Consider the following 24,968-nt stretch of genomic DNA (forward strand, 5'->3'; position numbering starts at 1 on the left):
TTTTACTTGCTCTTTTTCTAGGTGACCTTGTGTTTATAGTAGTGTTAATAGAGTCTCAAGGGTCTATAAAAGCAGGTACTCTATTTTTACAGACCTTTGAGACTCTATTAATACTACTATCAGCATAAGGTCATCTAGAGAAACAGCAGGCTTTAAAAAAAATCCCTTTAGGTGTTAGGGTAAATTGCAATCAAATTAAGGTTGTGTGTTAAGATTGGGGTCAGAAGCAGACAAGCAGGGTTTCTTTAGCCTCTTGGCTATTAGTTTTTACATTCATAAAGCTCCACATTGAGCTTCCAGCAGCAGACAGATGCCAGGGCACTTCTGTGGTCACCTCACCTGGGCACATGGTCTTTGCTCAGCAGAGTCCTGCCATACATGCTGGGTAGATGCTAGAATGGATTTGTTAGGAGGTCTGTGATGTCACTGGTCACATGCTCCTTCATGGTCACATGACCCACTGTGAGAATGCCTGCCTCCTGCTGTGTTCAGCTCCAGAGAGAAGAGGGTGTGAAAGGATGGACCAATAGCAGGGCAGCTAGCTGATACTGGCCAATCAGCAGCCTCCTGCTCCTATCTGCGGCTTAGACAGAGTGAACACTGGCTGGGGAGGGGAGGGCGCCCGGCAGCGCTGCTGACAAGTGATTAAAAAAAAAAAAGTTAGTTTTTCCGCCCACCCCTTTCTCTGTGCAGAGTGCGTTCTAAGGCAGCCGCTTGGTCTGCCTTATGGAAGCGCCGGCCCAGAACGGGAACGGCGTTCCTGCTGTGAAAAAAGTGCAGGAACGCCGTTCCCCCTCAACTCGACCCCTGTCTGCTTGTATGACTAGCTGGTATAGTCAGTGGCATATCCGTTTGGTGCATTTTTTTCTGTGATTTAGATAACGAATTTCACCTTGCCAAAGCCCATACATTTGAATGTTGTACAGAGACAGATGTTTGTACAGCATTCAATTATGAATGTGGATTAACTAGACCTTAATGCACATGAAGATGCCCTTTCCCTGCAGTTTGAGTTCCAAGCCTTCACAATAATATTGGGCCACCCAATATCAATTGGGTCTTGAATTGATAATAGATGGTCGTTTTGTACCATTAAAAGCCGCTGATGGCATAGACCAGAATCATTAGTTGCTTGCTATTCCGTCCAAATGTACCATACGCGTTTCGGGGTACCTCCCCTTCTTCAGTGGCGGTGTTTAGCAAGCAGGAAATTCAGTATTTAAATACTCCATTTTGGACATGGGATGATGGGAAAATAATCCATCTGAAATTGTGGCATGGAGTAGTGGCAGTGGAATGGAAAACTCATATATACATTTTTGGTGCATTTTTGTTCAAAATTGTAACAGACTGGATGTGCAATGTAAGCAATCGAATTCTTAATAATAAAAACATATAAAAGCATATAACAACATATAAATCCACATAATAGAAACCCATGGAGTAAAAAACGCATGTGCGTTTTTTATATACAATTGCAGCAAACTAGATGTATAATATAAGCAATCAAGGTTGACACTTAAGCATATGAACCTGCACAATAGGAACATATATTACAATATGCTTGTCAGAAGGTCTATTCTGTTATTCAGAGAGGTGGAAATGTTGGGAAGGGCAGATTTATTACAATCTAAGGAGATGCTGATTGAGGACAAAAAAACTTGATCTTTTCAGACTATTAAATTTTGGTTTCAAAGAGAAGAGCATTTTCTGATCTGTGCTCATTTTTGGTTGAGAAAAATATTACATTTGCTCTCAACTCCAATACTTTTTAAGAAAGATGGTTCTGTTATTTCTTTTAATGTGAAAGAGGAGGCTAAGAATGTTTTTTTGGAGGATATCTGTGATTATGGTGGTTACAATCCGATATTTAAGGTATACCTAAATGGGTTGGGGAGGGGAAAATACTTTTTTTTTTAATGGAAGGTATAATAATATACACTAGGAGAAATACTGGAATGAATAATAGATATTAGTTATACTACTAATATACATGATATATTAGTAATATATCCCATTGATCACTTTTTTTATTTTTTTACACATAAGATTTGGGGGGGGGGGGTATTGTCACGAAAGGTGTACAGAAAACTAGAAGACACAAAATTTAAGATCCGACTGACTGGATCCAAAACTAAGGAACCAAAAGGGAGAGCCCTGCAACAGACCAGGCTCTCTCCCCAACTGCTCAGCCTATGCAAAAATCTCAATGGTAGATGATCGCATATCCTCGTTCCTCGACTGTATAACACCTGAACACCCTATAATAGTGAGGGGACACGACCACCGGCTCCCTACACTTGATACGGAGGGAGTCAGGGTCACCTGGGATCCAGCAAACAGGAAAACACAAATGAATGAACAAAACTTATCTGTAGAAGACTCAGTAGTAGCATCCAGCATGCACACACTCCAGGAAGTTGTATAAACCACAAAGTGATGCAGTATGGGAAGGGATTTAAAGGGATGCAATCAGTGCAACTACATGACAGCTGAGAGAGGCTAACGAGATGAGAAAACTAAAGCAAAACAAAAGGAACCTCAAGGAGGAGGTTCTGAAGAACGTCTGTCAGAGCTTCTCAGATGTCTGGCGGTGACAGGTATACTGTACACAAAGTAGTATTTGAGGAGAAATAATACACACTTGATGAAGTTTTAAATCACAGTTGTTTTTTGTGCTCTTTTCTCTCCTCTTTGTTATATCTCCTTCTCCTTATAAATTAGAGGATTTCTTTATAGAAGGCATTTGTTATGTAATAAATGTATTTTGAGAAGATTGAAGATTGCACCTTAGGGGCTACGGAAATGTATATTAAAGGTTAATGTAGTACCCGCAACTCTGGGTGATTCTAAACAACTTATGTGTGAATATGGGAACTTTTGAAAATAAGTGGGATTATTTTCAATAAGTATATTTAAAATTTATATTTAATAATTCAGATGAGGAATTGTTCATGTCTTTAGAGTTTTTTCATTTTTGCATCTTCATTTTCTTCCCTTCCTTCACAGACCCATAACTTTTTTTTATTTTTCCGTTCACATAGCCGTATCAGAGCTTGTTTTTCATGGGACTCGTTGTACTTTCTAATGCCACCATTTAATATGGTATACAACATATGGGAAGTCGTAAAAATATTCCAAATGGCATGTGGTAAAACTGACCTGTGACCTTCATTCTCTAGGTAGGTTTTATTACAAATATTCCAAATCTATAAGTTTTTTTGTGTTTTCATACTGGAAAAAAAAAATTGTAAAACCATATTCTGACCCTATTAACTTTTTTATTTTATTTTTTACAATTTTGTCTACTGAGCTGCTTGGGGTGTCATTTATGTGAGACGATCGGTGTGTTTTATTGATACCTTTTTGGAGTGTGACTTTTCAATCAAATTCTATTCAATAAAAGCATCCGAAAAAGCCCACACTATGAAAATAAAAAATCGAAATGACGGTTTCATCATTTTCTCATCGCTTCACTTACCTAATAAAAAAGTCACACACACTCTAAAATGGTATCTGTAAAAACTAAAGATCATTCTATAAAAAAATGAGCAACCCACACAGACATAAATATAACAAAATTTACTGAGGTCAGGATATGGCAATGTAAAAAAATAGATGTATAAAACTATAAAAAATGTGGTATATTAATATACTGAGCCAAAGACTGAAGGACACAAGTCAGGTTTGCCTTACAGGGAATGCTGTAGGGACAAAACCTGTAAATCTGTTACAGAATTGTATTTCTTTCTAATTCCACCTCATTTGGGACACATTAAATAGTAGCATTACAAATTAAAACTTGTCCTATAAAAAAAACAAGCCCTCATACAGCTATGTGAAAAAAAAAATGAAAAAAAGTTATGGCTAACATGTAGCACTTGGACATAAATGTATTAACATCTGAGATTTGCATGTTTTCTGCAGCCTGTGCATGGATATTGTAATAAAGGTATTGTCACCGTACAAACATCCAACAACACTGTTTTAGATCAGGGTAGGAGCTGGCGGGAGATAAAACTTTTTTGCAAAATTTTGAAAGGTTGTAACACATAACAGAGCCATAATTCCATTCTAATCTGACGTTCTGATGTAGAAAATGGAACTCATGAGGAATTGGTGATAAGGCACAGAAGTCGCAAATATTAGTAAAAAGATAAATAAATAAAAATTAAAAAAAATCGCAAAAAAACGCCATTTGCGGCTTTTTATAGACAAAAAAACAGGCATATCTGGCTTAATAAATGAACCCTTTAGTGCAAATAACATGAATGTACATTATTTTCTTAAGGGGAATTTACTGGTCGGGCCCATACATACGAGCTCCTCCATACATAGCAGACATTGGCTATGAAACTTACACTCCGTCATAATGACCGGGATCAGAGATAACTCTTTTCCTGGTCATTTGACCTCTAATAGGCAACAGTCAGTAGCGTCCATGACATCGAGATAGGAAACCCAATGCCTCTGATTCACTATGTCTTTAGAGCCCTTACAGCGAAATTGCTGGCTTCTAATTGGTTGCCCTGCAACATGTACTATGCAAAAATGTAAGTTGTTCCAATCTTTAGAGAATTACATATCAGAAACAGGGCATGAGGTAATAGATCCTACTATGGTGCTTCAAATTTGCTATATCTCCTATAATCTGAACATTTTAATGGATTGTCACCTAGGTGACATTTGATATATGGCTTTTTTTAGACATTAGAAACAGTGATTCTCCCCCATGAATTCATTAGATTATTCACCAGATTTGTTTTACGGTTAAAACATTTCCCACATTCTGTATATGATCATGGATTCTCTCCTGTGTGAGTTCTCTGATGTCTAGCAAGATTTGATTTAGTTCTAAAACATTTCGCACATTCAATACAAGAATGTGGCTTCTCTCCTGTATGAATTCTCTGATGTATAATTAAATCAGATTTCTGAGTAAAACACTTCCCACATTCAGGACACGAATTTGGTTTCTCTCCTGTGTGAGTTCTCTGATGTCTTGCAAGATTTGATTTCTGACTAAAACATTTCCCACATTCAGGACATGAAAATGGCTTCTCCCCTATGTGAATTCTGTGATGTTTAGCTAGATGTGATTCAGTTCTAAAACATTTCCCACATTCAATACAAGAATGTGGCTTCTCTCCTGTATGAATTCTCTGATGTATAATTAAATTTGATTTCTGAGTAAAACACTTCCCACATTCAGGACACGAATTTGGTTTCTCTCCCGTGTGAGTTCTCTGATGTATATCAAGATGTGACTGTTGATGAAAACATTTCCCACATTCCGGGCATGAAAATGGCCTCTCCCCTGTGTGAATTCTCTGATGTTTATTTAAATTTGATTTCTCACTAAAGCATTTCCCACATTCAGGACATGAATGTGGCTTCTCTCCTGTATGAGTTCTCTGATGCATATCAAGATTTGATTTCTGATAAAAAAAAATCCCACATTCCAGGCATGAAAATGTCTTCTCTTCCGTGTGAATTCTTTGATGATTAACAAGATTTGATTTAGCTATAAAACATTTCGCACATTCAGTACATGAATATGGTTTCTCTTCTGTGTGAGTTCTCTGATGTATATCAAGATTTGATTTCTGATTAAAACATTTTCCACATTCCGGGCATGAAAACGGCTTCTCTCCTGTGTGAGTTCTTTGGTGTCTCAAAAGATTTGATTTATCAGCAAAACACTTCCAGCATTCTGTACATGAAAATGGCTTCTCTCCTGTATGAATTCTGAGATGTTCAACAAGCATTGTTTTTTGATTAAAACACTTCTCACATTCTGTACATGAAAATGGCTTCTCTCCTGTGTGGATTCTGAGATGTTGAACAAGATTTGATTTGTGAGCAAATGTTTTTCCACATTCTGAACAGCAATTTGGCTTCTCTCTTTTGTGATTTTTCAGATGGATCATAAAATGATTCTTACGCTTAAAACTCTTCCCACATTCTGGACATGAAAACAGCTTCTCTCCTGTGTGATTTCTCTGATGTTCAACAATATGTGATTTCGTATTAAAAGTTTTCTCACATTCTAAAAATGGAAATGGTCTTTTATCTTTATGAATTTTAGTGTGCACATAAGATTTGTTTTCAATATGTTTCCCACAATCAGAAGTCGCAGACATCTCGCCAGGTTTATTTCCAGTTCTACTACTGACAATCTGTGATTGATTATCTTCTACTTCATAAGAGGTAAAATTAGTCTTCCCCTGCGAAAAGAAATTATTTTATAAGACAAGAGATTCTCTTTTCATATTAACACACAAATAGTACAAAAGTGTAAAAGATATTTCAGTAACCTGAAGTTAACCATAATTATATAAATTAAAATCTGTCAAAGTTTGAAAAACTAAGTGTCAACTGATTACACAAAACTTGTCACTAGATTTTATTTAGTACCTTACCGTGTTGGTACAATGTGCCAGTTAGGAGTCTCCAAGTGCATAGAAACTGGAGTCTTCCTCTTCTAGTTATTAAAGTGTTTTTTTTCTATCAGAGAAAACATCTTAAAATTGTACAAGCAATATGAGGGACATTTATCAAATCTTTTACTCCAGTTGATCAAATTTTAAGACAGTTAACGTTCCCACTTTCAGAAGTGGAGTAAAAGGTAGGTCAGTATTACAGATTAGAATAATTTTATGCATTATTTATGTTGATCGATATTTAAAAAAAGTTGCAAAAATTTCACTTCTCCAAGCCAGTCAATTCTTCTGCTGTACTTTTACAGACATATCCGTACACCATATTGCACTTGTGTCAAATATATTAATACTGTGAGCCATTTGCCAAAATTTGACAAACCAAAGAGAATCTTAAAGCTGACACCACTGTGCCTCAAACTTAAAAAAAAAGTATAGCAAGACTGAAATACAGATTGAAGGCAGCAGACTTACAGGCTAGGAAAAACAAAGACATATACTCTGAGCTTTCATTGTACAGTAATGGTGAATATAGTCATCAGAGAGCACTTATCATCCATAGAATATAATGATACAGGTAGAACTCAAAAGAACATAGAAACATAAATGGCTGCCAGTGGTCCATAAGCAATCTGCATAAAAAAATTCTAAGAGTTTGTGAATGCGGATAGAAGTCTTCATATATGCAATATATACATCTCTTTCATAAAAACCCTTAGTCACTTTGGATGACCTGACACTTTTAAACCCTTAAAGGGGTATTCCCTTCTCAGTGATCATAGTTTAAGTTAATAAATATGTCCCATTGAGCATTTTTGTAAAACTATCTTATTAAAAACTTCCAAGCGTTCCCCCTAAAATTTGTTGCCTCCTACCTCATTGTAGATGTTTGGTATCCCATGGATACGGCCACCTCTTGGCTGCCGCATCCATGGGTCGCGCTTGCGCAGAAGAACTAGCTACCTCTAGTGCCCGGCCTCTTCATGTCATCGCGAACGAGCATGGTGCAGGGCGGCCGCACATGCGCAGACGCCCATTCCCCAGTGCCGTGGCCAAAACAGAGCCGCTCATGCGCAGCTCAACTTTAGCAGCGGCACCAAGAAACACACATCCGCGCATGCACGGCCGCCCGAAGACGGCTGAAACTACAGATGAGTGTGAGGATGTGCCGGAGAAGGAGGCAAGTTCAAAAGAGGTGAGTATTATTTTTAATTAAAATACTATATGCACCACAAAATCCACCAACAATATAACATTATAACAATATATGATAATAAAAGAGAATCAAAAGGAAGACAAATATGGAGTGTATAGAACAAAGGGTCCACATATAGGGAATAGGAGGACATTGTACATTTGAGGGGCACATGGAAAAGCAGTCAATGACAATGCACATGAAGGAGCACGAAGCATGGAGTTCTCAGAGTGATGTTATAAGGAGGCGTGGATGGCTTTCACTCAAACTGCCTAAGCCGCCCAAACTTAGCAGAAGGAAACCAGGAAGTGAACAGGATAGCTGGCTGCAGGTGACGATGAAATAGCAAGATGGGAATACCCCTTTAATCACTTCGGATGACCTGATTCTGCTGAGGAACATTTCTAGGGTCAGGATAAAAAGCGTCAGAGAAAGAGGGCAACCTTGTCTCATTCCCTTTGTAATATAAAAAGAGGAAGAGAGAAAACCATTAACTAGTACCTTAGAAGGTAGACTATATAGAGAGAATATAGCTGATATAAATATAGGAGGGAAACCAAAATGCTGCAATGCACTTTCCATAAAAGCCCAATTAACTCTGTTGAAAGCTTTTTCGGCATCAGTACCCAGGAGGATCAAGGGGATTTTATGTTTTTTGGCATAATAGATGGCATGTATGACTCTGCTAACGTAGTGTTTCCCCTCTCTCCCTTTCACAAAGCCCACATGTTCCTTGCCAATTAGTCGGGGTAGCAATACGATGACTTAGGATTTTGGCCCAGATCTTAACATCTACGATAAGTAAAGACATGGGTCTGTAACTACTACATTTAGTAGGATGTTTTCCCTCCTTTGGGATAACAGTTATATGGGCCATCAAAGATTGTGAGGGAAGAGAGCTACCTTTTTAATAGAGAGTTACATAAGTTGACAAAATGTGGGATTAAGGATTTCCAAAATTGTTTATAGTAAGTGATAGGTAGACCATCAGGTCCAGGGCATTTCCCGGCAGGGATACTTGATTGGGGTTTCTAAAACGTCTTCTTCCGTAACTGGGGATAGTAAGTGGTTCTTATCTAGATCAGATAGCTTAGGAACCCGGGCAGAGGTTAGAAAGGAGTCTATTTTGCTTTTGAGGTGGGTGGGATCTCCCACTTATAAGTTTTATAAAGAGGAGTAAAAGCTGGCAAATTCCTCTGCTATAGAGGGAGTGTTAGTGAGGTTGTGTCCCTGGTTAGATTTGATATTAGAGATTAATTATTTTTCTCTTTGGCCCTTTAACATTTCTGAAAGGAGTTTTCAACCTTTATCTCTATGTAAGTAAAACTTGTATTTAACCGTTCTGAGAGCTTCGGCTGATTTAATATTTAGTAGGTCTTTCAGTTGTGTACGTAATTTAACAATATCTGTGTATGTGGTGTACAAAGGGGAGAGTTTATTGACGTTTTATAGGGTAGAGAGCCTGTGATATGATAGAGTCATTCTTGGCGGTTCTTTGTTTACGTACCCAAGACACTAAATCTATTTAGTACCTCTCTAATGAAGGCCTTGTGGGATTCCCACAAATTAGGTTGATCTACTTGTGGGGATTACCTATTAAAACTTAGCCTTAATAAATTAAGTATAAAATAACCCCACAAAAAACACACAAAAGAAAAAAAAGAAGAATAACAATGCATAAGAGGATTAGCATTGGATATACTGTGGACCGGGTGTTCCTGAATATCTCCAAGATGCTGGAGGAGACCGTTATCAGGGTAGGGTTATAGCATTTGATTTGGGACCTGTCCCTAATGCCGACCCTTTTCTTGATAGTCCCTGCCTAAAAAACGGAATGGCCTCCCCGTTAGGGGCGAGCCCGTATTCAGGAATCTCCTGTATGCCCTAGACTGACCCTTAGGACTGGTGACACAGGCAGAGCCATATGGGGTGCCCAATATTGATGTATTGTGGCCTAATCTAGGTACACAAAAATAATAAATGCTCAGTACACAGTTGTTGTAGTAGATATTAAATAAATGCTGAGTACACAGTAGTAGATATTGAATAAATGCTGAGTACACAATGTCGTTCTTCTAAATACCAAAAATAATGATGCTCAGTACACACTTATCTTTATGGATGTCAAGTAACTGTTGAGTACACAATATCATTAATGTGATAGAAGATGCAACTTTCGACCTCTAGATGCCAAGTACACTGTTCTCCAGTTTATGATACAATGATATAGGTGCCTAAGCTTGTTGCAATTGGCAGCACCACACTTTTAGGCCCCTAGACCCAACGCGTTTCGCCCACAACAATAACCTGGGCTCATCAGGGGACACCTAATGCAGTGTCCTAGTAGGCATGAAATATAAATAAAAAACAATTGCCCCACTGATGACACTGATAAAGTTGTCATTTACAGCAGACAATCATTAATGACAGTAATAGATTTGTCATTTACAGCAGACAATTTTTGCAGTAAACCATTATATCTAGTCCAACATATGGACCGGAGCAAAACCCCTCCACAACAGGATTGGTGAAAAAGATTCCCATAAGTTTAAGGGAGATGTGGTGCATTGAAGATACTGCACCAGATTGATATATTAATGGTACTTGCGTGCCCCGGAATAGATAATCAGGGTGATCACATGGAGTGACTAATGTGTGGTTACCACACTGGTCCGTCCGCATCGCTGATAGTTTGTATTGGGGAAAAAAAAATCTAAAATCACAGTAGCGTTACTACCAACCTTAGTGTCCAATGATCTAAATAGCCCATACTGCTATGAACCCACCTGCGGCAATGCCTCACTAGGTTGTCTGGCGCAACAAAGCGCGCCAATGGGCCCTCCCCTCCCATTATCAGGCAAAGTATTTAAATCGCAATATGAACCGTCACCTGTGACCTCATTTTCAACCTAGTGGGGCATTGGCGCAGGTGGGTTCATAGCAGTATGGGCTATTTAGATAATTGGACACTAAGGTTGGTAGTAACGCTACTGTGATTTTGATTCTTTTCCCCCTACAGACCATCAGCGATGCGGCCCGACCAGTGTGGTAACCACACACATTAGTCACTCCATGTGATCACCCTGATTATCTATTCCGGGGCACGCAAGTACCATTAATATATCAATCTGGTGCAGTATCTTCAATGCACCACATCTCCCTTAAACTTATGGGAATCTTTTTCACCAATCCTGTTGTGGAGGGGTTTGCTCTGGTCCATATTTCGGACTAGATATAATGGTTTACTGCAAAAATTGTCTGCTGGAAATGACAAATCTATTACTGTCATTAATGATTGTCTGCTGTAAATGACAACTTTATCAGTGTCATCAGTGGGGCAATTGTTTTTTATTTATATTTCATGCCTACTAGGACACTGCATTAGGTGTCCCCTCATGAGCCCAGGTTATTGTTGTGGGCGAACCGCGTTGGGATCTAGGGCTCTAAAAGTGTGGTGTTGCCAATTGCAACAAGCTTAGGCACCTATATCATTGTATCATAAACTGGCGAACAGTGTACTTGGCATCTAGCGGTCGATAGTTGCATCTTCTATCGCATTAATGATATTGTGTACTCAGCAGTTATTTGACATCCATAAAGATAACCGTGTGTACTGAGCATCATTATTTTTGGTATTTAGAATAACGACATTGTGTACTCAGCATTTATTTAATATCTTATACTGTGTACTCAGCATATATTCAATATCTACTACTGTGTACTCAGCATTGATTTAATATCTACTACAACAACTATGTGTACTGAGCATTTATAATTTTTGTGTACCTATAATAAGGGATCGCCCCTATCTGGGCGGCCATTCCATTTTTTAGGCAGGGACTATCAAGAAAAGGGTCGGCATTAGGGACAGGTCCCAAATCCAATGCTATAACCCTACCCTGATAACGGTCTCCTCCAGCATCTTGGAGATATTCAGGAACACCCAGTCCACAGTATATCCAATGCTAATCCTCTTATGCATTGTTATTCTTCTTTTTTTCTTTTGTGTGTTTTTTGTGGGGTTATATTATACTTAATTTATTAAAGGCTACGTTTTAATAGGGGGTACTCTGTGACTATATGATATATATATATACCGCCCGTAAATATTTTCCCTCTGACGGGATATTGTTTTAGCTGTGAATTCTACTTGTGGGGAGTTATTTAGTTCAAAGAATGTATTCAGTTTTTCCTCCAGTCTGCCTCTATCCTGTTCATTCTCTAAGAGAGTTTAATTTAGCCTCCAAATCCAAACTTTTGGTGGAATGCCCTTGAACTAGGTCACCAGAGATACAGGTGCATGATCTGAGATTGTGATTAGGCCAATACTAGAGGAATTCACTCTCTCCAGAGCATGGTTTGAAATAAACAGGTAATCCAGCTGTTGATAGGTACCATGGACAGCTGAATAAAAGGTAAAGTCCTTATCTCTGGGATGCATCAGTCTGAAGCTGTCTGAAATTTGATGAGCGGACAAAGCATTCCTAAGTTTGCAGAGTTGTTTGGTAGAGTATTTAGGGATTATCGAAGTGGAATCCATAGGGTGGTCTAGAACCAAATTAAAATCTCCACCCAAGATTAGTATACCCTCTCTAAACGCGTGTAAAGATTGCAGTATCCAGACTAGCCAGGGGATTTGATTAGAGTTAGGAGAGTAAACGCCAGCGAGAGTCACTTTGCTGCCAAAGAGCATTCCTTTTAAAAATATATAATAACCTTCTGGGTCTATGGATTGCACCTGCATTTGAAAGGGTACGTCAGCACTAATTCCGATAGATACTATGAAACCAATTTCGGTAATGTTTAGAGAATAGAGCAGGAATATGGTTGTGTCGGAAATTAGTTTCTTGAAAAAACAGCAGGTCCGCCCTCTCCCTCTTGAGCATGTGAAAAACTTGACTCCTTTTTTGGGGTATATTCAAGCCATTGACATTAAAAGATATCACCTTCAAGGGGCCCATGACGGACAGTGGGGTTTGCACAAGCTCAAACTTTTCCTAGAGAGATAAGGGAATTCCACTGATACAGCCCACAGAAAATAACTATAAACACAATAATCATACTTATGTTGAGAAAAACATGAACTATGAGAGAAGCAACATAGGGTCATATTCACAACTATAATTGAGAAACTTAAGTCGTAATAAATTGTGGTGAGGGAGGAGAAAAACTGTGAGGTACACCAATAAAACAAAATAAGTCACGAGGTTTCAATGGTACTTGCGCTGCTGGTCTCCCAAGGTGAAGTGGGTTCTTCACAATTACAAAATGTCAGGATAGTGGGACCGCGCTGCTCCTCATTCACACAGAGCATTATCCTCAAATGCAGGTATTCCCTTTATCTGGCTCAAGACATAGGCACCTTTATGTTGAATCGCAATACGTTTCCACGTAAGATGAAAAGCTCAGCATATTGCCTTTATCCGGCTCAAAGCGCCAACACCTCTATGCTGGATTGCCGTAAGCTCCTCTGCAAGATGTCATGAATCGCACAATAGTGAGAGTACCTCAGGCACAATTAAAACTCACTGGTTTTATTATACTCACAGACACGATATAAATTTTCAACATATCATTAAAACGGTAGTCTTCCGCACAGCCCAACCCGGGTTTCGCATATAGCTTCGTCAGGGGTGAGAATCTAACACACCTAGGGTAGGAGGTTATTTAACCCCCTCCCCCCATACTACACACCTGATGATTACAAATTGCACACAAAATACTAATTCTATACAAATTCTCATGTTACAGATACAATCACATTTCCATTTCTGATTTCAAAGTCTAGATAAAATGATTACCAACTTTTAAAATTACTTTTCATAATAATTTCCCACACTGGGGCTTGTATTTAAAACACATGTTAGTATCAATCGATGACATACTCACAACCACTTTTCATTCATAAAAATATCACATGTCCATATCAATCTCCTCCCCATACTATTTAGTTAATTCCTCCACACCTTCTTTTTCAGACGCACTACAATGCCAATGATTCAATATGTTCACACTACGCAGGGCTTGAGATCGAATTCAATATTCATCCCTCTAGGTTGAAGGGTGTTCAGTTTATATATCTATTCAATCTCTCTTTTATTTATCTGCATACCCGGATCCCCACCTCGCCAGTGGGACCTCACCAATTCCACTCCCATAAATTTTATACCCCTCAGATTTTTTTCATGGTGCTCTTTAAAGTGCATTGAAACACTATGTGTAGTCAAACCTTTTTTAATATTCCGTATATGCTCCTGAATCCTAACTTCCAGTTTTCTGAGGGCTCTCCCCATGTACTGGAGGCCACATGGGCACTCCAGCACGTATATTACCCCCTCATTTTTACAAGACAAACCCCCCTTCGCTTTAAACTCTTGGATATTTAAATTTGTCAATTTTCAAACTTCCGTTTTTTTTGGCAGATCGTGAAAAACGGATGACACACGGAAGCACCACGTCCTAATTTCACGGACTTACAGAATGGAAACAAAAAGATAACTGAAGCCATACGGAACACACGGAATTGTGATTTACGGACCGCAAAACAACCACGGTCGTGTGAATGCTCACGTTGAGCAATTACACTGCAAAATTTATTCCTGTAGGTAACAAGTATAAATAGCTAAAATTACCCCCCCCCCCCCCCCCCATGGCTTATAGCTACTGTAAAAATGGGAAATAAATGACAAAAAAGGGCATTTAAAAAATACAAATCTGAGGGGTCAGCTATAGCGTTTGAAGGTATAATAAAAAGGGTATAACAAAAGGTATAATAAAATCTGTAAAATGGAGATAAAATCTTCAAATATACAAAACGAACAGCAGGTAGCAAAAGAGAGAAAAACAAATCCCCAAAATTATTTAAATATATAAATGTAAAAAAAAAAAAAACCAAGGTCTGAGTAGGTAGAACCCTAAATGGTGAAGGGGGGGATAGTCACTGAAGATGAAGAAAAGGCAGAGTTACTAAACAGGTTTTTTAGCTCTGTATATACAAAAGAAGAGAAATGAGCTGATATCGGTAGTGCCAGGGCTGTCAGTACATCTTGTAATACACTCAACTGGCTAACTGTAGATATGGTTCGAGCTAAGTTAGATAAGGTAAATATGAACAAGGCTCCGGGGCCAGATAGATTACACCAAAGAGTTCTCAAAGAGCTCAGTTCAGTCATTGCTGTGCCCCTGTTTATAATTTTTAAGGATTCTCTAGGGACTGGTATAGTGCCAAATGATTGGCGCAAGGCAAATGTGGGGCCCATATTCAAAAAAGGATCTAGGTCCTCCACAGGTAATTATAGACCAGTTCGTTTAACTTCTGTTGTGGGAAAAATGTTTAAAGGAATCTTAAGGAACTATATGGCTGTGTATGTAGTGAGGTGAGTAGAAGCCTAGACAGAGGGCAGCTATGAATGTAGTGAGGTAAGTAGTAGCCTGGACAGAGGGAGGGCGGTTGTGTATGTAGTGAGGAGAGTAGAAGCCTGGGCAGAGGAGCAGCTGTGGATGTAGTGAAGTAAGTAGAAGCCTGGATAGATGGGTGGCTGTGGATGCAGTGGGGGGAGTAGAAGCCTGGACAGAGGGGCGGCTGTGGATGTAGTGAGGTAAGTTCAAATCCGGACAGAGGGGCGGCTGTGGATGTAGTGAGGTGAGTAGAAGCCTAGACAGAGGGCAACTGTGGATGTAGTGAGGTAAGTAGTAGCCTGAACAGAGGGCGGGCGGCTGTGTGTGTAGTGAGGAGAGTAGAAGCCTAGACAGAGGGGTGGTGTGGATGTAGTGAGGCGAGTAGACGCCTGGACAGAGGGGCGTCTGTGGATCTAGTGAGGTAAGAAAAAACCTGAACAGAAAGGCGGCTGTGGAAGTAGTGAGGTAAGTAGAAGCCTGGACAGAGGGGGAGTTTTGGATTTAGGGAGGTGAGTAGAAGCCTGGACACAGGGCGGCTGTGGATATAGTGAGGTAAGAAGAAGCCTGGACAGAGGGGTGGCTGTGGATGCAGTGAGGTGAGTAGAAGCCTGGACAGAGGGGTAGCTGTGGATGTAGTGAGGTGAGTAGAAGCCTGGACAGAGGAGTGGCTGTGGATGTAGTGTTTCTGGACTTTGCAAAGGCTTTTGATACTGTCCCTCACAGACGGTTAATAGGTAAAGTAAGGAGTAAGGTCTATAGCAGGGGTATTCAAATACTTTTTGTAAAGGTCCACATACCCGAGTCTGCTGTAGGATGAAGGTCCGACACCATTGGCATGTAGCGCTGCATTATTATAATTTTTTTTACAATAATCCACACCTTCAAGCCCACCTAATCTCCTTTCTGCTGACCAAACAGTTAGAATTTCCTTTCAGTGCCCCCTAACAATAATAATACCCCTTTGACGGTATGATATCCTTTTAGTACTCCACAGAGTATGATACCCCTAAGTGCACCCTCACAGCAGGGTGATCCCTTGGTGCCCACACACATTATGATGCTGTCACGGTGGGAGGAGGGGGAAACCCCAACCCCCACTGTATATTGTTGATAAACAAGAAAGATACTAAGCCTGGATGCAAGGAAAAAGGGAGCAGGTCACCACCTAGGCTTCCCTCAACCTATCCATGACCTCCTGACTGGATGAGCCGCCCTCTTGAGGGGGCTCATACTCTTGAACTTGGGCCCTACAGACCCTATCGGTCCCTGTAATATAGTGTCAGAAGGTGGAAACAACCGATTCCTCCACAACACTGAGGAACCGGAGTCTCCAACAGCCCAGCAACAAAAGGGATAAAAAAGACATAGAGCAGCAACTGAACGGCAGGTAAGCACCCAGTGTAACAACGGCACACCAGAACAACCAACACTTACCTGCCGCAGCAAAGATGGAATCACAACTCCAAAACTACCCGGACCCCATGAGGACACCAGATGCATGGTAGTGCCAGGCAGGGCTGTTCATAGTCTTTAAGTTCCCCCTCCGGGGAACCCCTGGGACCCCCTCACGGAGGAACAACACACAGGGGAAAATGTAAATGATCCATGCTGATCACAAACACTACACCAACCAGACATGGAACACCAGACTAGACATAAACAACAAAACCCTAACATAAACCACACCAAACAACATAACAGGTGGGAAAGGAGACAAAGGATGACAAACTATGTCCAACTAGGATGCCCTGGAAAAGCCCTGTCCAACTAGGATGCCCTGGATACACTGGAAAGATGACACATCCAGAGAGGAGCAAAGCTCCTACACATATAGGCCTCATGCACACGACCGTGACGTTTTTTGCGGTCCGCAAACCGCGGATCCACGAAAAACTGAAGCCGCCCGTGTGCCTTCCGCAATTTGCAGAACAGAATGGGCTGCCCATTGTAGACATGCCTTTTCTTGTCCGCAAAACGGACAAGAATAGGACTTGCTATATTTTTTTTTGCGGGGCCTCGGAACGGAGCAACGGATGCGGACAGAACACGGAGTGCTGTCCGCATCTTTTGCAGCCCCATTGAAGTGAATGGGTCCGCATCGGAGCCGCAAAAACTGCGGCTTGGATGCGGACCATAACTACGGTCATGTGCATGAGGCCATAAAAGGCAGACAACCATCTGCCCTCAGGCTCACAAGACAGTATAAGAAGAGCCAAGAGGCCACACCCAGCTCCACCAAGCACACAACTTAACCCCGAACACACCAGAATGGGAAGGGACACAAAACTAAAAGGGGAAGTGTCCAAACAGCCACCGGCAACTTGCATGCACGGCAAAAGTGCCATGGTCCACTACACCAGACAATGACACAGCCGTGACAGATGCTCCTTAGTGCCTCTCACACATTGTGATGCCTCCTTAGTTCCTCCCCACAGAGTATGAATACTCTAAGTGCCCCCTCATAGTAGTAATGCCCTATCTGTGCCCCTTTCACAGTTGTAATGCCCTCTTTGTGCCCCGTTCGAAGTAATAATCCCCATTGTGCCTCCTTCATAGTAATATTCCCCATTGTGCCTCCTTCACAGTAATAATGCCCATTGTGTCCCCTTAATAGTAGTAATGTTCATTGTACCCCCTTCACAGTAATAATCCCCATTGTGCCCCCTTAATAGTAGTAATGGCCATTTTTCCCCCTTCACAGTAATAATGCCCTCTGTGCCCCCTTCAGAGTAGTAATGATTTCTGTGCACTGTGCCCACTCCAGAGTAGAAATGCCCATTGTGCCCCCTCCATAGTAGAAATGCCCATTGTGCCCCCTCCATAGTAGAAATGCCCATTGTGTCCCCTTCACATTAGCAATGCCCATTGTGCCCGGCCATAGTACAAATGCCCATTGTTCCCCCTTCACAGTAGAAATGCCCATTGCCCCCTTCACTTTAGCAATGCCCATTGTGCCCCCTTCAGAGTAGAAATGTCCATTGTGCCCTCTCCAAAGTATAAATGCCCATTGTGCCCTATCCATAGTAGAAATGCCCAGTGCCCCCTTCACTTTAGCAATGCCCATTGTGCCCCCTTCAGAGTAGAAATGTCCATTGTGCCCTCTCCAGAGTAGAAATGCCCATTGTGGCCCTTCTGTATTAAAAAACAAAACAAACACACAGTAACTACTCACCTTGTCCCGTTCCTGAAGCTCACAGTCCTCTCTGCCCTGCAGACACAGATCGCTCTGCAGTACTGTGTGGGCGGAGCAGATTACCAGGCTGCAGGCTCCACCCACACCGGCCGGCAGCGCGATCCCTGCCTGCAGGCTGAATGGTGGAGCGGGGAGAAGTCCTCCTGCTTCACCATTCAGGGCGCGGCTGGCCTGAAGGAGGGGAGGAGCGCGGGGAGCTGAGCGGTGAGTGACAGGACTGCAGCTTCCTGCGCTCCAGCAATAAGCGCTTCCATCTGTATTGATGGAAGCGCTCATTGCTTCTAGGCTCTGACACCCGGGGCGGAGCGCCCTCCACTGTGCAGGGGTCCGGACAGCTGGCCTCCGCAGTCCGTCAGTTGTGCACCCCTGGGCTATAGGCTTGGAAGGATAGTCTGTAATTGGATTGAAAAGCGGCTGAAGGGACGTGTCCAGAGAGCGGCGGTCACCGACTCCTAGTGTAGAACATGATTTGGGAGAAATCCTGCAGCGCTCCGAGTCTTCAATGACATTCCTAATTTATTCACCAAGAATGCAACGTTTTGACCGCAACGAGTCTTTTTCCAGCAGAGTGACAGGTGGCACCAGTGCCCCCACAATGAGTGCACACCCTATGGGCCTTGACCCACCACTAACCGACACCATAGGTCATGTGATATGTCTTAAGGTACATAAATAAACATGAACCATGAGCGAATCCGACCGTCTGTCAGATGAGAGACACTTCTGTATCACCTCAGTACTTACAGGAAAGTCCTTATTTTTTTTTTTTTTTTTTTTTTTTCAATCTCCATATTTTATTTATGATACAAAAATACATATCGACACGACATTTATAATATCTTAAATGTTGAAATCATCCCCAACCCGCCCCAACCACCCCCCTCCCTCCCAACCTTGCAGGGGAAAAAAAAAAAAAAAAAAAAAAAAAAAAAGGAAAAAATTAATGAATTAAACCGTAACCCACTCTCCCCACAGACCACTCCATTTTAAGTAGGCTCCTCTCTGTTTGTACAAGATCTTCTCGTAGTTCTTCACCTTCTCAACCATAGCCATCCAGTTAACAGTCCTAACAGGAAGGAATCTGAGGGGGGATCGGGTCCCTGCGTCACCAGGTGGTATCTGCCGGACAGCGCGAGCCTGCTGTACTACTGCGCATGTCCTGGAGTCACGCTGCCTGCTAGTCATAGATGATGAAGGGTGGCTGCTAAACTCCATTCAGGAAGCTGACCTCCTGACGTCACTGGGTCACGTGACTCTGATTCTGCAGCGCGAGAAGAAGGGTCGGAAGCTGGAGAGCTCCGGCTGTTTACAGAGCAGGTGACGGATGGCTGCTGCTCACTGATAGAGGGGGAGGGGGAGTCTGTGTCTGTCAGAGCGGAGGGTACGTGTGTGCGAGAACTGTGTGCTGGGGGATTCTGTGTGAGACTGTATGCAGGGGGGGCGGCAGTGTAATATTGTGTGCAGGGGGGGGGGGCAGTGTAATATTGTGTGCAGGGGGGCCAGTGTAATATTGTGTGCAGGGGGGGCAGTGTAATATTGTGTGCAGGGGGGGCAGTGTAATATTGTGTGCAAGGGGGGGGGGGGGGCAGTGTAATATTGTGTGCAGGGGGGGCAGTGTAATATTGTGTGCAGGGGGGGGGCAGTGTAATATTGTGTGCAGGGGGGGGGGCAGTGTAATATTGTGTGCAGGGGGGGGGCAGTGTAATATTGTGTGCAAGGGGGGGGGCAGTGTAATATTGTGTGCAGGGGGGGGCAGTGTAATATTGTGTGCAGGGGGGGGGGCAGTGTAATATTGTGTGCAGGGGGGGGCAGTGTAATATTGTGTGCAGGGGGGGCAGTGTAATATTGTGTGCAGGGGGGCAGTGTAATATTGTGTGCAGGGGGGGCAGTGTAATATTGTGTGCAGGGGGGCAGTGTAATATTGTGTGCAGGGGGGGCAGTGTAATATTGTGTGCAGGGGGGGCAGTGTAATATTGTGTGCAGGGGGGGCAGTGTAATATTGTGTGCAAGGGGGGGGCAGTGTAATATTGTGTGCAGGGGGGGCAGTGTAATATTGTGTGCAGGGGGGGCAGTGTAATATTGTGTGCAGGGGGGGGCAGTGTAATATTGTGTGCAAGGGGGGGGGCAGTGTAATATTGTGTGCAAGGGGGGGGGCAGTGTAATATTGTGTGCAAGGGGGGGGGCAGTGTAATATTGTGTGCAAGGGGGGGGGCAGTGTAATATTGTGTGCAGGGGGGGCAGTGTAATATTGTGTGCAGGGGGGGCAGTGTAATATTGTGTGCAAGGGGGGGGGGCAGTGTAATATTGTGTGCAAGGGGGGGGGCAGTGTAATATTGTGTGCAGGGGGGGCAGTGTAATATTGTGTGCAGGGGGGGCAGTGTAATATTGTGTGCAGGGGGGGCAGTGTAATATTGTGTGCAGGGGGGGCAGTGTAATATTGTGTGCAGGGGGGGCAGTGTAATATTGTGGGCAGGGGGGGCAGTGTAATAGTGTGTGTGGGGGGGGGGCAGTGTAATATTGTGTGCAGGGGGGGGGCAGTGTAATATTGTGTGTGTAATTATGTATTCCGGGGGGGGGGGCACTGTGTAATTATGTATTCCAGGGGGGGGGGGGCACTGTGTAATTATGTATTCCAGGGGGGGGGGGCACTGTGTAATTATGTATTCCAGGGTCCAGGGGGGGGGGGGCACTGTGTAATTATGTATTCCAGGGGGGGGGGCACTGTGTAATTATGTATTCCGGGGGGGGGGGGGGGGGGCACTGTGTAATTATGTATTTGGGGGGGGGGGCACTGTGTAATTATGTATTCCAGGGGGGGGCGCTGTGTAATTATGTATTCCGGGAGGGGGCGCTGTGTAATTATGTATTTGGGGGGGGGGGGCGCTGTGTAATTATGTATTCGGGGGGGGGGGGGGGGGCGCTGTGTGATTTTGTTTGCGGGCTGCTATCTGGGGGGCCACGTTGTATGTCACATGTTTTACTGAATAGATAAAGTTTCCATCTTCTCTGCACCCGATATTTATTCTTATATATTTTCTACTGTAAAAGTCAAAGTGAAAGCCGCAGGTTTTACTGTTTTTAATAAAAACTTATTGTTGAACCCCCAAAAAAATTATTCTATATATTTTTGTTCATTTCTGTATTTTTGTATTATTTTGTTGTTTATTGCAGTTCTTTGTTCTCGGCGCTTGTAGCTGTGCACAGAGACGGGCGCAGGCGTCTAGAATGGTCAGTGTTGAGTGAAGCTTCAGATGCTTCATCCAAAGTCACTTCATTCAAAACTTCGGAGTAATACTGTACGACAATCCGTCTCGTACAGTATTAGAATGTATGGGCTCCGAGGAGCCGAAGTAAGTTATTCACGAAGTCGCGCGAGACTTCATTGAATAACTCAGGTAGTTGATTTTTAAAGTGGAAAAACACTGTTAGGCCTCTTTCACACGGGCGTTGCAGGAAAATGTGCGGGTGCGTTACAGGAACACATGCAATTTTTCCACGCGAGCGCAAAACATTGTCATGCGTTTTGCACTCGCGTGAGAAAAATCGCGCATGTTTGGTACCCAAACCCGAACTTCTTCACAGAAGTTCGGGCTTGGGATCGGTGTTCTGTAGATTGTATTATTTTCCATTATAACATGGTTATAAGGGAAAATAATAGCATTCTGAAGTAAAATAGCGCTGGAGGGGTTAAAAAAATAAAATAAAATTTAACTCCCCTTAGTCCACTTGCTCGCGTAGCCGACATCTCCTTCTGTCTTCATCTTAGCTGTGTGGAGGAACAGGACCTGTGGTGACGTCACTCTGGTCATCACATGATCCATCACCATGGTAAAAGATCATGTGATGACTGTGACGTCCCCAAAGGTCCTTGTTCCTGCACAAAGCTCAGATGAAGACAGAAGGAGATGCCGGCTACGCGATCAAGTGGACTATGGTGAGTCAAATTTTTATTTTTTATTTTTAACCCCTCCAGCGCTATTGTACTATGCGTTCTGTATTCAGAATGCTATTATTATCACTTATAACCATGTTATAAGGGAAAATAATAATGATCGGGTCTCCTAGCAACCGTGTGTGAAAATCGCACCACATCCGCACTTGCTTGCGATTTTCACGCAACCCCATTCACGTGAAAAACGCAGAATATAGAACATGCTGCAATTTTCACGCAACGCACAATAGATGCGTGAAAATCACCGCTCATGTGAACAGCCCCATAGAAATGAATGGGTCGGGATTCAGTGCGGGTGCAATGCGTTCAACTCGCGCATCGCATCCGCACTGAATACTCGCCCGTGTGAAAGGGGCCTAAAACTTTAAACTGAACTCGGCTTCGGTTCAGAGGTCCTAGACGGGACCGAAGCCGGGTTCGGTTTCAAGTTTTAAAGTGGTTTTCCACTTTAGAAATCAACTACCGAAGTTATTCAATGAAGTCTCGCGCGACTTCGTGAATAACTTACTTCGGCTCCTCGGAGCCCATACATTCTAATACTGTACGGAGACGGATAACAGTATTATTCCAAAGTTTTGAATGAAGCATCCAAAGCTCACTTCCCTCGACGCCAACAATGGCCTAACAGACGCGCACATTGCACCGCCCTGCTGATCTGTGAGGAGCCGCATTTACTGCTACAAGGGGACTTAACCCCTTCCTGACCACCCAACATAAATATACCTCTGTGGGTAGGTATTTAACGTCTTGGGGACATATGACGTACCGGTACGGTGATCGGAACAAGGTGCCTGCTCAAATCATTGAGCAGGCACCCTGGGACAATGCGCGGGTTTGCAGCGTTGATGGGTGGTTGCGGCCGTGATCGGAGGTGCAGAAGTATTGGAATGCATTGTAAAGGGGATTAGACGCCCAAAAGATGAATTCCCAAAGGGAAACAAAAAATGAAGTGAAAAATAAAGTTTAAAAAAAAGTTCTCTCCCCAAAAAATTAAGTTTGGAAAAAAGTTTAAAAAAATTGATTAAAAAATAGGAAAATAAATAAAAGTAGGCATATTAGGTATCGCCGCGTCCGTATCGACCGGCTCTATAAATATATCACATGACCTAACCCCTCAGATGAAAATCATAAAAAATAAAAACTGTGCTAAATAAACAAAAACATTTTTGTCACCTTACATCACTGAAAGTACAACAGCAAGTGATCAAAAAGGCGTATGCCCACCAAAATAGTACCAATCTGTCACCTTATCCCACAAAAAATGAGCCTCTAACTAAGACAATTGCCCAAAAAAAAAAAAAAATATGGCTCAGAATATTCAGACACTAAAACAGGCATCCTCAAACTGCGGCCCTCCAGCTGTTGTAAAACTACAACTGCACTAAAACATATATTTTTTTTTTTGTTTAAAAAAGCTGTTAATGTGTAAAACTTATGTCTACTTTTTATTTATTTACTTATTAGGTATCGCTGCGTCTGTAATAGCCTACTCTATATAAAAATATCACATGACCTAATCCCTCAGGCGAATACCGTAAAAAAATAAAAACTGTGTAAAAAAAAAGCCATTTTTTTGTCACCTTACATCACAAAAAGTGTAATAGCAAGTGATCAAAAAGTCATACACACCCCAAAATAGTGCCAATCAAACCGTCATCTCATCTCGCAAAAATCATACCCTACCCAAGATAATTGCCCAAAAACTATGGCTCTCAGGCCTCATGCACACTGCCGTGTTTCACGGCCGTATGCGGGCCGTGGAACCGCGGCCTGGATCCCTCCTGAGAGCAGGAGCGCACGGCGTCACTGGTTGCTATGACGCCGTGCGCTCCCTGCTGCCGGCACAGTACAGTAATACACTGGTATAGATCATACCAGTGTATCACTGTATTGCGGCGGCAGCAGGGAGCGCACGGCGTCATAGCAACCAGTGACGCCGTGCGCTCCTGCTCTCAGGAGGGATCCAGGCCGCGGTTCCACGGCCCGCACACGGCCGTGAAACACGGCAGTGTGCATGAGGCCTCAGACTATGGAGACACTAAAACATGATTATTATTTTTATTTTTTTGTTTCAAAAATGAAATCATTGTGTAAAACTTACATAAATAAAAATATTGTATACATATTAGGTATCGCCGCGTCCGTGACAACCTGCTCTATAAAAATACCACATGATCTAACCTGTCAGATGAATGTGGTGCCAAACAGCAATTTCTTGTTACCTTGCCTCACAAAAAGTGTAATATAGAGCAACCAAAAATCATATGTACCCTAAAATAGTACCAACAAAACTGCCACCTTATCCTGTAGTTTCTAAAATGGGGTCACTTTTTGGGAGTTTCTACTCTAGGGGTGCATCAGGGGGGCTTCAAATGGGACATGGTGTTTAAAAACCTGTATGGCATTCCTTTCCTTCTGCGCCCTGCCGCGTGCCTGTACAGCAGTTTACGACCACATATGGGGTGTTTCAGTAAACTACAGAATCAGGGCCATAAATATTGAGTTTTGTTTGGCTGTTAACCCTTGCTTTGTAACTGGAAAAAATTATTAAAATGGAAAATCTGACAAAAAAGTGAAATTTTGAAATTGTATCTCTATTTTCCATTAATTCTTGTGGAACACCTAAAGGGTTAACAAAGTTTGTAAAATCAGTTTTGAGTACCTTGAGGGGTGTAGTATCGCTGTAACCGTACTGACCCGGAGAATGAAGGGAACAGGTCAGTTTTTTTCTCATAGGGAAAGCTGTAAATAGAGATGAGTGAATTTCATGTTATGAAATACGTTCACGCT

The 24,968-nt window shown here is 42.3% G+C and overlaps 1 protein-coding gene across 1 annotated transcript; it reads right to left on the reverse strand.

Moving 5' to 3' along the window:
- Positions 1–4,799: 4,799 nt before the first annotated feature.
- Positions 4,800–19,358, reverse strand: LOC122931769 (gastrula zinc finger protein XlCGF57.1-like). Its single transcript, XM_044285828.1, has 2 exons — positions 19,262–19,358; positions 4,800–6,227 (listed from the first exon to the last, which is right to left on the reverse strand). The coding sequence occupies exons 1-2, from the start codon at positions 19,277–19,279 to the stop codon at positions 4,800–4,802; spliced, it is 1,446 nt and encodes a 481-aa protein (XP_044141763.1). The 5' UTR covers positions 19,280–19,358.
- Positions 19,359–24,968: the final 5,610 nt, after the last annotated feature.

The sequence above is a fragment of the Bufo gargarizans genome, chromosome 3 (genome assembly GCF_014858855.1).
Source record: "Bufo gargarizans isolate SCDJY-AF-19 chromosome 3, ASM1485885v1, whole genome shotgun sequence".
NCBI classification, from domain to species: domain Eukaryota; kingdom Metazoa; phylum Chordata; class Amphibia; order Anura; family Bufonidae; genus Bufo; species Bufo gargarizans.